General features: G+C 47.8%; 2 protein-coding genes across 3 annotated transcripts; one reads left to right on the forward strand and one right to left on the reverse strand.

Moving 5' to 3' along the window:
* Positions 1–10: 10 nt before the first annotated feature.
* Positions 11–5,124, reverse strand: psme3ip1 (proteasome activator subunit 3 interacting protein 1). Of its 2 annotated transcripts, none has more exons than XM_067233868.1 (9): positions 5,067–5,124; positions 4,338–4,400; positions 3,223–3,351; positions 2,797–2,895; positions 2,201–2,323; positions 1,292–1,427; positions 1,037–1,119; positions 687–878; positions 11–379 (listed from the first exon to the last, which is right to left on the reverse strand). In XM_067233868.1, exons 3-9 carry the CDS (start codon positions 3,341–3,343, stop codon positions 375–377), a joined length of 759 nt encoding a protein of 252 aa, XP_067089969.1. In that variant the 5' UTR covers positions 3,344–3,351; positions 4,338–4,400; positions 5,067–5,124; the 3' UTR covers positions 11–374. The 2 variants fall into 2 exon arrangements, with proteins under 2 accessions (XP_067089969.1, XP_067089968.1); XM_067233867.1 differs by having other exon boundaries at positions 4,352–4,400; positions 5,067–5,123.
* Positions 5,125–5,605: 481 nt separating this feature from the next.
* Positions 5,606–14,091, forward strand: rspry1 (ring finger and SPRY domain containing 1). Its single transcript, XM_067233865.1, has 15 exons — positions 5,606–6,063; positions 6,537–7,167; positions 8,342–8,394; positions 9,500–9,612; positions 10,112–10,238; positions 10,529–10,587; positions 10,755–10,821; positions 10,941–11,072; positions 11,816–11,931; positions 12,073–12,216; positions 12,480–12,591; positions 12,683–12,785; positions 13,040–13,192; positions 13,461–13,565; positions 13,754–14,091. The coding sequence occupies exons 2-15, from the start codon at positions 6,794–6,796 to the stop codon at positions 13,848–13,850; spliced, it is 1,755 nt and encodes a 584-aa protein (XP_067089966.1). The 5' UTR covers positions 5,606–6,063; positions 6,537–6,793; the 3' UTR covers positions 13,851–14,091.
* The last annotated feature ends 597 nt before the right edge of the window (positions 14,092–14,688 follow it).

A 14,688-nucleotide genomic window follows, 5' to 3' on the forward strand; every position in this document is an offset into this window, starting at 1 on the left:
AATCAAACTGTCAAAGGGAAAGCTTTTTATTCCTCCTCTCCTCTTGTCTCCACCATCCATCCATCCATCAATGTTGCCATGGAAACCACATTTTAAAAATCCATCATTCTTTTTTTCTCTCCTTTTTTTTCCATTTTTTCCTTCTGTGCATTAAAAAGAACAAAAAATAACACAAACAATGAGAGAAATGCATTTCCACAGATGGGCCTGTCATTCCACGAGAGGCAACCAGCCAACCGGCCGACCAGGCCTCCTCTCCTAGACTTGTCCTTCCTCCAAAAGCCGTCAATCACTGTTCCCGCGGCCAATAGCACAGCTGCAGCCACAAAGGGGGTGGGGATGTCGTCGGGTTAGGCTGCGCAGGATTGGCTGGTTTAGACTGTGTGAGATGCGATATTGGGAGGAAGGGGGGAGGCGTCATGTTTAAGCGCACAACACCACAGGCACAGTGACAGAGGTGCATGGAGGTCATGACAACAGTGCTGACTGGCAGCAGCTCAAACATCTAGGAAACATCTCGAATTACAGTTACCGGAAGCATCGTATACTGTCTTTGTTCACACATTTATTGTTCTGTATTTGTCCTGTATGTATATACAATTGATATACCCATGATTAGCTAAAGGAGTGTGTGATTATCTGAAGGCCCCGTCTCTTTAGGGGCGAGGTGATCCCGTCCACGCTACCTTCGCTGTCGCTGCTGGACTCGGAGTCGCTGCTGCCAGAGTAGGCCCCGAGGCCAGGGAGGATCCCCACACACACCGCGGCCGACGGCAGGTGCAGGACCCCTGGGGGGCGTTCGCCCAGCCCCGGAGGGGGCGACCCCACCTTGGCACCCTGCTCACCCCCTGCTCCTCCTCCCCTGCCTGCCTCCTGCTCTGAACACACAACACACTGTCAGATCTGGCCGTCTGCAGGATTGGAAATAAGTGTGTAGGATTTTTTTTGTGTGTGTGTGAATCTCTGTGTGTGTGTGTGTATGTATCTGTGTGTGTGTGTGTGAGAGCCATTCCCTCAGCCTCAGGTCCCAGCCCACCTGTGTGTGCTCTGCTGACGGCGCCTCCTGCTGGCCTCTCCTCCACTCTCTGCTTCTTACTGCCGTCTGACGACTGGGACGAGCTGCAGGGACAACAACACCAGCACACAGGGGCTGTGGGTTTCACCACCACCATCCATACAGACTCTGAATCGCGAGAACGGAGAACTTCAAATGAGCCTTGGCCTGACAGAGGTGTGTGGGTGTGTGTGTTTGCACTCGGCTGCATCGAGAGACGTTGTGGCGGGTTCGAACCTGCGTCTCTTGACCGCTCCGGCCAGCAGGTGGGCTTGAGACAGGTGACTGGTCCTCTGGGGCTCCGCTGGCTTAGGGCCCGCCTTCCGCTCGGGCTCCTTGCGACTGTCATTGGACGCCAGCTTCTTCAGGGCGCTGTGACACCACCAAGTCAAGGACAGGGAACTGAAGGACGACGCACACACGCTAGAAAACACACTTGCACACACACACACACACACACACTAGCTGCTGATGTACTCTGCCCTGGAAAACTGACACACTTCTCCTTAGTAAGAACAAGCATTGACCCAGGAGATAGAGAGATGGAGGAAAGAGAATGAGAGAACGAAATCGACTGGTTGATCCATGAAATCTAGGCTTCATTCTTTAAAACTGAAATAGGATCGGAGCTGATGGAGGATCAGTGCTAACTAAGCTCTTTTAACTGTCTCCTGTCACCGTAGCTACCAGTGATACAGTTGCCACGACAACACATCACCCCCCCTCCCCTACATCTGCCTATAAAACTGATTGTCAGTTATGGGAAAAATATGTGAGAGAATCCAAAAATGTGAGTTTGTGCATTCATGGGATGGAAGGAGAGTACAGCTGCACCTCCTGATCAGACATGTTTGGGGGAGGGGAGGGAAGGGGAGAGGAGGATCAAATGTCAGAAAGAGTAAACAGTTAACCCTGACCATCACAGAAGGCAGATACAAATACAGAAACACGGAAAGAGAGAGGCGAGAGGCAGAGTAGCACTCGGAGAAGCACTCCAGAGTCTCTCGTCTCTCCTCAGTGTAACGTGTGCGTCACCATGCCTACTCCCAGCGCCAGGGCCAGTCCTTGTCAACACGTCTCTGAACACAAACACACAGCGACTCTGCTCTGTGGCCTCTGCGTGTCAGCGTGCCTGTTCCAAGGATATTCTGTACTCTCTTAGCTCCTGCTGTTCCTCATCCCGACGTTGCTTCTCCACCAGGCTCTGTTGCCGGGAGACCTCGTCCAGGAAGTGAGACTCGTCCTCGTCCAGACCCTTCACCATGTTCTCTGCAGGAAAGCGTTTTACAATACAGTAACCATGACATACAGTCACAAATAACAACACACCCAATTACAACACATCCCGTTCTGTCCCTTTCATAGTTAGCTCTATATTGCCTAATGGAACAAATGAACACACATTCAGATCATTTACTGCACCTCCTCCATGTTGTCAAACTATTTGCAATTCAATTGGTTTTATTTTCCAGCTTCGAAATGTGATGCAAACTGTTTGGTCACCAAGGTGACAGAGTCGTCTGGTCACCAGGGCAACAGAGACAGTTAAGGTACCATGACGACGCCAGGAACCAGTCATTCCTGACACCAGATCTATTCCAGTTCTAGAGCTCTCGTAAGAGACCCCTTCAGATTGCGCAAACACACCAACGTGAAACACAACAGAACCCAAAAAACATAATCTAATCTGGGCTGCGAGGGGGGGGGGGGGGGAGAGAGAGAGAGAGAGAGAGAGGTCTTACTGAATTTAAACTGTTCGTCATATTCCTCCTGTTTCTTATCCTTCTGTTCCTGTAGCCTCTCAAACAGGGAACGAGAGTCATACTCCTCCTCTGGAGCCTCTGCCAGGTACACACACACAAACACACACGTTAGACTTAGTGAGCGCACTTGAGTGACATGTTAGATGGTAACTGTAAGGGAGGTAAAGAACACAAGATAAAACCACCATTATTTAACACCTGGCCTTTTGAATGTAGTGTGTGGTGTGAAGTGTGTGTGTCTGCATGTTTGGATGTGTGTGGTGTGTGTGTGTGTGTCTGCATGTTTGGATGTGTGTGGTGTGTGTGTGTGTGTCTGCATGTTTGGATGTGTGTGGTGTGTGTGTGTGTGTGTGTGTGTGTGTGTGTGTGTGTGTGTGTGTGTGTGTGTGTGTGTGCATGTCTCACCCTCTGGGTCTTCCGGCTTCCTAACCTTCTCCCATTCTTCCTGTCTCTTCTTCTTCTGCTCCTCTATCTCCGTCTCCGAAACAAACTTCCTGTTGAGGTCGACTCCCCCAGCCTGCGCCATATCTGGCCCTGGGAGACACAAACATCATCCTAAGACACAGGTGCCAACTTAACACACACATTACAGTTTTTCTCAATTGCTAAAACACTAAAACCCATTGGCTGAACAAAGTTCTCAGTTGCCTGAACTCATGTAGCTTATTGTGCAGTCTGTTGTCAATACCTTAAACCATTTCACATGGTAAAACACAATTTGCAGATCTCACTTAGACTTTTCAGCAAAACTCTAAACACATTCTCATTCTCAAAACACATTCTGCACTCTAATGCACATGTCATCAGGTAAACAAATGGCAACAATCAAATACAAATAGAGAAAACATGTCATTGACAAAACACAACCACTCAAAATTGATTTCACTTGTTTCAAATGATGTGACACAACCAATATAAGCCAGTTCAGAGAGCAAAGAGGTTGTTGAAAGTGGGAAAATATTGTTTGTGATGTCGACGAAGTGCTCTGGCCTGACCCAGCCCAAAGACAAGAGCAAGTAATTAGTAGTAATTTCTGATCAATTTTGAGCTACTATGATAGAACATGTTTTCGTTCATCAAAAGACAATTACGGATAAATATGAAATTTGTTTTGAGATAAAAAAATTACTTCTCCCTGAGAACTATATGTTTTGAACAATGTGTTTTCTATTTTTTGGTGTATTGTTTACTGACTGATACTGTATATCATTTTGATCACTTTGTTTATGATTTGAGAGCAGTGTTTGATTTTGAGCACAGGCAAATCTGTTTTGAGGCGAAAGTTTGATTTTGATCACAGGTAAAACTGTTGTGAGGTGAAAGTTTCATTTTGCAAGAGGATTCAGAGATTTTGTAAATAGTGCTTGAAGATGAGGTTTTGTGTTTACAGTTTTGAGAAAATGGGTGACTGTTTCAAGAAATTGTGTTTTAGCAATCGTGAAAAACTGTAACTCACCAACCTCATCAAGAAATACCATACAGCAAAACTTAACATGTTGATATATTAAGAGATTACTTACAGTTTACAACTTACCTGTGTGAACTCAATTAAGCAGACCACAACCTCCTAACCTTGTAGTCATCTGTTGAGGGCAACATCCATTTTTACACAATAAACATTAGTGACTGAGATTGAAAGGTTGTACATAGACACATCCAATACTGTGTCTCCCTCTAGTGTCCAAATCTATTGAGAATCATTCTGGATTACACCAATCAAGTCTAATGTGATTGCTATTATTTACAAATGAATATAGGTAGTGAAGGGTTAGTCTACATTTAAATTGGTCTTGCTAAATGTCGGACAACCCAAATACCAAAAAGGCCATACTTTATCTGCTGACTATAAATAGACAGAAATTTCCCAGGTCTGCTTGCTTGTTTCATTACTATAATTTTAATTAATAATTAGCAGTCCTTTCTCAGCCCTGTCTGCGACTGGTTATGCTAATCTGTGACACGGTGACAGATTCGTTACAAATGCACCAGTGACATATAGAGCCATATCGCTGTGTCTGGCAGAAAACGCTTGCTAGTCAACAAGCTAGCCTGCCAGCTAGCTATTACTAGCCAGACAGATGGTAGCTAGTCTAATCGCGTAAAGAATATAAGAGGCCTTGTCTTAACAAAACGATACAGCATTCAAATTGAGTTATTGTTTGAAAGATTACTGCGTGGTCCAAATCTTATATAAAACATAGAAGCTCAATTAGCATAAAATAAACAACTCATTGCATTGGGTATATTACCTAGCCAACCAACCAGCTAGCACAATCCAAGAAACCGCATGTCACAGCAAATATACTCCGCCTCTCTGTTTTGACAGATCAACTTTAGTTCCCATACTTGAAAATTGTCAAATAATTACAACACATTTGGATTTACTAAATTTGCATGTCAGGCAGAATGTTGGTTAAACACACATCGGGTAAATGTTGATAAACAGTCATATCTTTGTTTTAGGATAATAAGGATGTTGAGGTTTATACAAACTTGAATAATTTTAGCAGGCAGACGCTTTTATTCAAAGCAACATACAAGTAGCATACGGCAGATGATGATGGATCAGAAGAGGCAATTAGTCGCTAGTGGGTTATAGCATAACATTATCAATATATAGACAATATATAATAATATATTCTTCTGATCCTAATAGTTAACCAGCTAAATACGAACGTATTTATAGCCAGGTGTTCTTAATAAGATATAGCTTACTGTTTTTGAATGTTTGAAAGAAAGTTATCTTGTTGAGATTGAAATATTTCACTGACATCATCACAGCCCTGCCTGACTCACCACCACCACCCCATGCATCTGCTGCTGTAGTAAGCGCAGGGCTAGGTCTGACTGGAAGAGGAGGACTGATCGGATCGAGGACAGCTGACGCTACGGAACTAGCTAGCTCGTAGCGAGCGAGCCCAACAGCTATTTAGCCAACGTTAGACTAAACAAAGGGGATATAACGGCTTTATAATTTATAGGTTTAATAAATTGTTGATTATTTATTAGATGAGGTAGCTTTACGAATATTAGATGGTCTTTCAACGGGCGTCTTCTTACGTTTCCACGAGTGGTAGAAGGGCTACAGTAGCTTTTCAGTTTCATAAATCGGGAGCTCAACTAATAACGTTAGCTGGAGCAAGCTAAGCCAGCTAGCACCAGCTAGTTTGCTTTACCCGGAGGCCTTAATTTTGAGGTCTACAAGAGGAAGACAGTCCGACCCACACGCCCATTGCTGCAAACAAGGTAAGTGATGATTTAATTCCTGGCAGGATGCAAAGCTGTTGTCTATGGGGGCCAGTTTACTGGCCTAGCTAGCTAATTGGATGTCTGTATTGCTAACCAGCTCACCATATCCATCTCACTGGTAAAATATCTTTTTAGATGACTTGACTTTAGTTTCTGGTCAGTCTAACGTAGTTAGCTATCTTGGTTAGCCTAGCAAGACTTCGACGACCAGCCGTAGTTAGCCTATTTGTAACATAACTTGTTTGGTAATTGGTTTACTGCTCTAAAATAATCCATCAATATTGTAACATTTACATGGGTCCATCCCTGATGTCAACGTCGATTTTAGATGTTTCTCAGGCTGTGGGTTTGTCAGGATTTGGTGTCATTACATTTCGCTGGTGAGCAACATGTGTGGATTTAGCCCTGTTTGATTGCCAACAACAACACCTGATGTGTCTCATGATGTCTCATGTTTCCTCTTAACGCAGGGGCTTTCTGCGTCCCTGCTTCTTCAGAAGTTGCCAGTGTGGAGAAAACCGGGCCAAGACGGATGGACCTCCTCTCCCGGTGAACTGTGATGGTGACAGCACCACCCGACCCAGCTCCCCCTGCCTCTCCTCTTGGCCAGCCCCCAAGCCCACCTTCTCCCCGCCTCTCCTAGCGTCTGTTCTGCTCCCTTACTGCACCATGAGTGGCGTCCCGCCCCGGACTGTGATGCCACGCGCCCAGCAGAGCTCTAAATGATATGATAGTAGTCGCCTGGATAGCCTTCTGTGCTAGCAGGAGCCTCGCGCGGGTACTGCTTCTCTCCTGGGAGCACTTTCCCTCGCCACTCTTTTGGGAGAGCCTTGCGAACGCCGCCGCCGTAACTATGGGCAACAGCTGTGTGTGTCGGGAGGACAGCGACGCAGAGGAGGGATTGGGTCAGACTCGCGGCCAGACTAGACGAGTCAATCACAGCACAGTGGGAGAGACCCCCGAGGCCAGGTCCAGCCGGCCCCGAGAACCAGTACGACCCCCCCGCCGGGGCCGGGGGCCCCATGAACCCAGACGCAAGAAGCAGAACGTGGACGGGCTGGTGCTGGATACCCTGGCCGTCATCAGGACTCTGGTTGACAAGTAAGGCCCTGTCCCAAACACGTAGTGTATTCCGTATCAGATCTGTCCCCTACACTGTCACTGATATCTCCTGTCATCACAAGTCAGGCTAGCAACTCCTTCTCAGTTTCTCTCGTTCACTTTCTGGAAAGCTCCGAACCATTCCCCGTTTTATCTTTCTCTTTTATTGTTGTAAGTGTAAATGGGTTGATTTAGTTAACAAACTGGTTTGTGAATAGTAGCTTGTTGCCCCCCTGCATGCCCAGCACCAGAGGGAGGTACTGGGAGACATGTATAGCAAACTTATGTTCCCCTGGTTCAGGCTTAGCTGGGCATCAGCTGCCCTCAGACATCAGAGGGATCTGCTGTATCCTTGGTAAGGGCCCAAGGGGAAACCGGTATAAATCGAATTTAAACCAATTAAACGAGACCTTGATACATTTTCACCAAATGTATCATCTCAACACCGTTTATTTAGGCCTACTGATTCTGTTCATTCACATGCTCATTGACAACTTCATTCTATATAAGTATGTTTGTCCTTAAGAATATTTGGAATAAAATTTTCCCTTGGGGAGCCTTTCCCTGTGAACATGACACCTCTCAACAGGCACGCTTCCCCTGGATTAAGACTAGGCCTGCCTGATGTATTGTGTTCCGACCAAAGCAGCCCTGTGTCTGAATCACCCAACAATCAACCCTGTCCATGTGTAGACTGTCACAAATAGACGTGGTGTAGCGCTGGGGCACAGAAATGAAAGGGAACAAGGTTGTGCTCTGCTCCAGTCGCTGGTTTACCAGCCGGAAGGACGAGGCAGAGGGGAGACCCTGCGGCCACAACAACAACAAAGATGACATCATCAACAGCAGCAGCTGCAGCACGCTGATCTGGCTCTCAGCTCCGTCTGCCTGTCATCTGGATAACACAGTCGCTCCGAGCCCAGGGACTCGCAAGAACCATTCTCTCAGGCTCTCTGTCTGTGTGTCTCTGTCTCTCTCTACCAGTCTCTCTCTCTCTGTCTCTCTCTATCAGTCTCTGTCTCGCTCTCTCTTTGTGTCCCTCGCTCTCTGTCTCGCTCTCCGTCTCGCTCTCTATTATTCTCTCTGAATTAGACTTTATTGAGAATGAATCGCTATAAGAATGAATACACATTATTTTCCTCTCCTTCTTACAATCCCTTGTGCTGTGTTTCAGTGACCAGGAGCCCCCGTACTCCATGATCACCCTGCACGAGATGGCAGAGACGGGTAAGGAACAGCTATACTGCTCAGTGGTGCCCGAGGCTCACGGCTGGGGACAGACCAGAGAATTGCTCCTCTGTGTCTCAGATCAGGTTCTTCCCCTTGCTGACCTCCTAATGAAATAATTAGAGCCTAGTCTTCATTGTAGCAGACACCTGCTCTCATGCTGGAGCTCTGGTTCAGACTGGTAAGACTGACTGATGTTGTAACCGTCCCTTATTGGCACTTCATGGGCACTGTCTGTCCCTGATTGGTTCTTCGCTGGCACTGGCTGTTGCCGTTTGGTGGAGGAATGGTGTTGATTGGAAATTAATGGTAGAATTCACTTTGGTGCTTCTGTATAGGAAAGGATCTTATTGAAGATCCTTGCTGGTGTGGGGGAAGTCTACTGTCCATTGAGCAGTCAGACATGTAAAACATAGTCCTATTGTGTTTGAGTGTTGCCAGACTATAGGACTTGTTCGGTGCTGTTCAATTGGAGAGACTTCTTTGTTGTTGCCTAGGCTAGTGCCCGTAATTGACAGAACCTGACAGTCTCCCCTTGCCTGTGTGTGTGTGTGTCTGTGCCTGTGTGTGTGTGCGCGTGCCTGTGTGCGCGTACTGTGGGGAGGGTTAGCAGGGCCTTACAGAGTATTAGCAAGCTTCTAGTCTCGCCAGGCTGTCTCCCTCCTCCTGTTGCAGCAGTCCTGTTGTGTATTTATAAGTACCTCTTTTCCTCTCACATGGGAGCCTGTTGGATGCGGTAGCAGAGTAGGCAGGTGTGAAGTGACTCAGTTTTACTAAGACAATAAAAAAGAAATTCTGCCTTAATGGCTCCTTACAGAAGCAACAGGTGGGTGCATGTCATGAGGAGGGCTGTTAGATTGCTTGTTAATGTGTTAGCTTGTCGGCTGGAGGGTCGGAAATCTTCAGCTTTGACATGAAGAATAAGTGAACATTGCCAGTTATTATGATGATAAGTAAAGTGGTCAGACATTAAACTCTCTCTTCCTCATTCCTTGTCTCTCTCTCTCTGTCTCTCTCTCTCTCTCTCTCTCTGTGTCATTCATTCACCCTTGTCTCTATAAATATACTTCTCTCCATTTCCTCCCCATCTCTGCCCCTCCAAAAGATGATGGTTGGCTGGAAGTGGTGCAGTCTTTGATCCGCGTGATTCCATTGGACGATCCCCTGGGACCTGCTGTGATCACTCTACTATTGGACGAGTGTCCTCTGCCCACCAAGGTAAGAAGTGTGTTTGAGGGGTTGTGCTTCGTTACAAACATCGAGAGAGAGACGTGTGCCAGTGTGCACTGTAGCCCACTGGAACAAGCGCTTGTAGGATTTAGAAAAGTGAAAGTAGAAAGCTGTCATGTGAATAGATGACTAGCACAAACACACTGTTTTCACTTTTACTTAGCTTGAAGGGTTTTTCTACCTCTGCTGTCTGATTTCTCCATGTCTCATCAAGATGTGTGTGTTATGTGTGGGAGTTTTTTTTTATATATACATTCTTATACAAGATATCATATTTCTTTTTTTATTTATATAGTTTGGGCCTTTTTTCAGCTGTATTTTATAGAAACAGTTGAAGAAAGAGAGGGTTCAGGAAGAAATGCAGGAATTTGCCCGGGCAAGAATCAAACCGGGGCCCCCGAGTTAAGGCCTCAGCCTTTGTGGCACGCACTCTTACCCAATGAGCCTGTGTGTGTTTTACCTGTCTCCCTGTCCGTCGTGTTCCCAGGATGCATTGCAGAAGCTGTCTGAGATGCTGAGCCTGAGCGCCACGGTGGCGCGTCAGGACGCCGTCATCCCTGCCAAACACCGCAACACCACCGCCGTCCTGGGCTGCCTGGCTGAGAAGCTGGCTGGTGAGGGACACACACACACACACACACCACAGGTAGTGCATATCAAGTGGTCGGTCAGAGGCTGGAGTGCTGAGTCTGCATCTCTTGTCAGGACAGGACTAGAGTCCTGCGGCTGTTCCCTCAGTCAGCCAGACCCCCCCTGGCCTCCTCTGACAGGGCTGCTGAGTCTGCAGTCTGGGGAGCAGCCGAGCGGGGGGGGGACGGGGGGGAGGGAACAGCCTTTTGTACTTGAATGTAGGGTCGGACGGCGCTGTGTTCCTGTCAGTCTAATCACATGTTCTGCTTTTCAGGGCCGGCTAGCATAGGCCTGCTCAGCCCTGGAACCCTGGAGTATCTACTGGAGAGCTTGGTGAGACGACACACACACACTCACACTCACACACTCAGTTCTAGAACCACAATATGATACAACAACCCTGTTTAGTACACAGGTTCTTTAAAAGTTTAGGAACCCAGATCTGGTTTATAACATCCACCCTCCTCCTGTTCCTCCCTCTCTTCTTCCTCCCTCCATAGAGTTCCGAGGCCCATCCCACAGTCATGTTGTTTGCACTCATCGCCTTGGAGAAGTTCTCCCAGACCAGTAAGAATTCCCGTCCTTCCCCCCCTGTCCTCGCTCAGTTCACCTCCCTGTCTCTGAACCCACACTCCCATGTCTGGGAGGAGCGTGGGCAGGTCGGTTGACTCTCCTCCATCTCCCAGGTGAGAACAAGTTGACGGTGTGCGAGTCGTGCATCAGTGATCGGCTAGCCGTCCTGGAGACCTGGGCGGAGCACTCGGACTACCTGAAGCGCCAGGTGGGCTTCTGCTCCCAGTGGAGCCTCGACAACCTCTGTGAGTACACCACTTAGACAACTACAGCGTGTGTGTGTCAGAAATATTAATCTATCAAGTATTGCACAGTCAGTCGGTGAAGAAGTTTAGAAAGCTTGCTTGCGGCCAGCCCACTAGGAGACAAAAACATCACACGCCATGGTGATACAAAGTTTGTCCGGTAGCATGTTGTGCTAGCTACCTATTTAAACAGAACCGCTCTTCACAGACATTGGTTCATACAACTGTCACATGGCTCTCCTTTCATTGGCTCCCTTGCATAGATCTTGCGCGCGTGTGCATGCGTGTTTGCGTGTGTGTGTGCGCTCTCTGATCCCTCTAAGCTTGACCATATGATTAACATATTTTATGGCCTCTCCAGTAAGATAGTGGTCAGCCCAGGTCACCTTGTTTATGTAAGCCTAGTGTTACCCAGAGTTCAGATTTGGGGGTAGGTCTCTTTTTGCACACAAAGAATGCTGAACACAGTATCATTCTTATACAGGATAAAAGGTTACATCTTAAACTTTTCTGACAGTGTGTGTGGTTTCATTTTACTACCCTTGTGGGGACCAGAAATCCCCACGTGGATGGTCAATTAAGAACACGTGACCATTTTCTTGGTTTGCTGAAAGGTTAGGAGTTAGGGATAGTTTGAAGGTTAAGAGTTGTTTTTAGATTTAGGGTTCAGGTTGGGGTTAAGGTTAGGAGTGTGTCAACATTTGTGTGTGTTTAACCAGCACTTCTACCCTCTCTCTCCCCAGTCCTGAAGGAGGGTCGGCAGTTAACCTATGAGAAGGTCAACCTGAGCAACATCAATGCCATGCTCAACAGCAACGACGTCAGCGAGTACCTCAAGATCTCCCCCACTGGTCTCGAGGTCAGCTGCAGCTCCCAACTGAGAGAAATGTGTACTTTGTCCAGAAAGGATTTGATGTTTTAGATTTGCTAGCAGATAGCTACTGGACACAGTTACCTGTTGACCTGATTCTAACAGATGCACCTCCTCCCCTCCCCTCAGGCCCGCTGCGACGCGTCCTCCTTCGAGAGCGTGCGCTGCACCTTCTGCGTGGACTCCGGGGTGTGGTACTACGAGGTCACGGCCATCACCTCGGGGGTCATGCAGATCGGCTGGGCTACGAAGGACAGCAAGTTCCTCAACCACGTACGTCATCCGAACCAAGCCTGATGAGTGGGGGGGAGCAGGGGAGGTTGTGCTGGGTCAGTTGGGGGAGAGAGGTGGGCAGGGGGAGAGAGAGGTGGGCAGGGGGAGAGGGGTGGGCTGAGATAGGTGGAGAGAGAGGTGGGGTGGGGGAAAGAGGTGGGCTAAGGTAGGTGGAGAGATGGGTGGATGTGGGGGAGAGGTGGGCTGGTATGGGGTGGGGTGCTGGGTGGACAGCTGGAGGTGTAACGAGTGTGTGTTTGCAGGAGGGCTATGGGATAGGAGATGATGAGTACTCGTGTGCGTACGATGGCTGCAGGCAGCTCATCTGGTACAACGCTCGCAGTAAACCACACTCACACCCCTGCTGGAAGGAGGGTGAGTGCGCGCACACACACACACACACACAGCTGGACCTCAGTGATATCTGCCTGTTGGGATTAAGGGTAATGCTCTCTCTGTCCTGTAGGAGACACTATAGGCTTCCTGCTGGACCTCAGTAAGAAGCAGATGATATTCTATCTGAACGGACACCAGCTGCCCCCAGAGAAGCAGGTGTTCTCCTCAGCCACGTGAGTACTCACACACACACACCCTCTCTCACTCACACACACTCACACACACACTCACACAGTTTTCTACCTTCCCTACAGTCTTATTAAACATTGATCCTCTCCTATCTTTTCCCAATTCTCCCTTTTCTCTGTCCCTCCACTCATCCATCTCCCTCTATCCCTCCCTCCCTCCACTCATCCATTTCCCTCTATCCCTCCCTCCCTCCCTCCACTCATCCATTTCCCTCTATCCATCGGTCCCTCCCTCGCAGATCTGGCTTCTTTGCGGCAGCTAGCTTCATGTCCTACCAGCAGTGTGAGTTTAACTTTGGGGCCAAGCCCTTCCGCCACCCACCCTCCGTCAAGTTCAGCACCTTCAACGACTTTGCCTCTCTAGCCTCGGACGAGAGAATCATCCTGCCAAGGTAGGACACACACACACAAACGCACACAGTCAAGCTCAGCTGTAGACAGCTAACTGGTCTGGAACAGCTTCCTTTCTGCACAAAAACTGTTAATGACGTTGACTCTCCATATCTTCAGAGCTGTTCGGTGTATGCTTATAGACTGTGTGTACTTGCCTTTGTGAACGAATGTGACCCCCTGTAGGTCATTTGGAAGAAGAAAAAAAAGTAAAAAATACTTTTTTACATTAATACATTATTCTTATCATGATTGTGTGTGTGTTCTCAGACACCGGCGTCTGGCCTTGCTGAAGCAGGTGAGCATCCGGGACAACTGCTGCACGCTGTGCTGTGATCTGATGGCTGACACAGAGCTGAGGCCCTGCGGACACAGGTACATAAACATATAGATATGGTAGCACTCCCACCCACTACTGTCCTCTTTGGTTGACATCCACTACTAGGAGAGGTCATCTACTGTACAGTGTACATGTATATAGACTCAAATTGATCCATTTGATTATTGTTGACACATTGTTCATCTCCTGTGTGTGTGTGTGTCTTCTCCTTGTGTCCACGCAGTGGGATGTGTATGGAGTGTGCCTTACAGCTGGAGACATGCCCGCTCTGTCGCCAGGACATCCAGACTCGCGTCAGACTCATTTCACACGTGTCCTGACACACCACCTCCACCAATCAGGACACAGAGACCCCCCCCCCCCCCCCCTTCTCCCAACATCATCTATCATCTAGCGCCCTTCCCACCACGTGATCACCCTGACCAATAGGACTGTGAGGCAGAGCCAGGACTTTTAACGTTGGGACCCTGGGCTGGGCATGAAGAAAGGAAGGGGTGAGGGAGGATGGAAGAGCAGTGGACTCAACATTCAGGGGAGATGGGAGAGAGAGGGAGGGAGGGAGGGAGGGTGGAAAAGGAACCATGTAGTTGGCAGCCTTCAGGAGGCACAAACCCCTACACACACACACACACACCTCTAGATGCAGAGAGGACCTCCAGCCTCCCAGAAGCAGGATGGCGGATCATGTCCTGCAGGATCCTCTGTCTGTCCTCTGGTCCTGTCAGCTTAGAACTCTGACATTTCTCTGTGATTCTTCTGTTTTATTCTGACCCCATGTCAAAGGCACAACCACCACCGATAGGCCAACCGACTCTTCCCTTTGCTTGAATCGTTCGGTTTGATTGAATGAATATTGTGTTTGAAGAGCAGGCAAAATTAATTATAAAAAAAAAAAAACAGTGATTTAAAAGTATTTGTGTACAATTAAAATCCACTAGAACTATTTGGGAATCAATTAAATCAAATCATGAATATTGTCTTGGGAAGTTGGGTTATTTAAATGATCTGAGAATGCACAATGTTGTGAAGAATTCACAACTAGTTTGGAGCTCAGAAAGTATGGGGATCAGGAAGAGTCTGCTCTCAGGTCCTTCCTGTCTGAATGGGTGTGTGAAGAGCCACCATTGGCAGACCAAGCCTGGCTGGAAAGAACTGCAA

Source organism: Osmerus mordax, chromosome 4 (assembly GCF_038355195.1).
Source record: "Osmerus mordax isolate fOsmMor3 chromosome 4, fOsmMor3.pri, whole genome shotgun sequence".
NCBI lineage: Eukaryota > Metazoa > Chordata > Actinopteri > Osmeriformes > Osmeridae > Osmerus > Osmerus mordax.

Coding starts and splice junctions, on each gene's coding strand:
- rspry1 (XM_067233865.1), top strand. CDS start 6,794: ATGATAGTAGTCGCCTGGATAGCCTTCTGTGCTAGCAGGAGCCTCGCG. Junction 8,395..9,499: donor GCACGAGATGGCAGAGACGG/GTAAGGAACAGC, acceptor CCCCTCCAAAAG/ATGATGGTTGGCTGGAAGTG. Junction 10,239..10,528: donor CCTGGCTGAGAAGCTGGCTG/GTGAGGGACACA, acceptor TCTGCTTTTCAG/GGCCGGCTAGCATAGGCCTG.
- psme3ip1 (XM_067233868.1), bottom strand. CDS start 3,343: ATGGCGCAGGCTGGGGGAGTCGACCTCAACAGGAAGTTTGTTTCGGAG. Junction 2,896..3,222: donor GAAGCCGGAAGACCCAGAGG/GTGAGACATGCA, acceptor TGTACCTGGCAG/AGGCTCCAGAGGAGGAGTAT. Junction 2,324..2,796: donor TGACGAACAGTTTAAATTCA/GTAAGACCTCTC, acceptor GCTTTCCTGCAG/AGAACATGGTGAAGGGTCTG.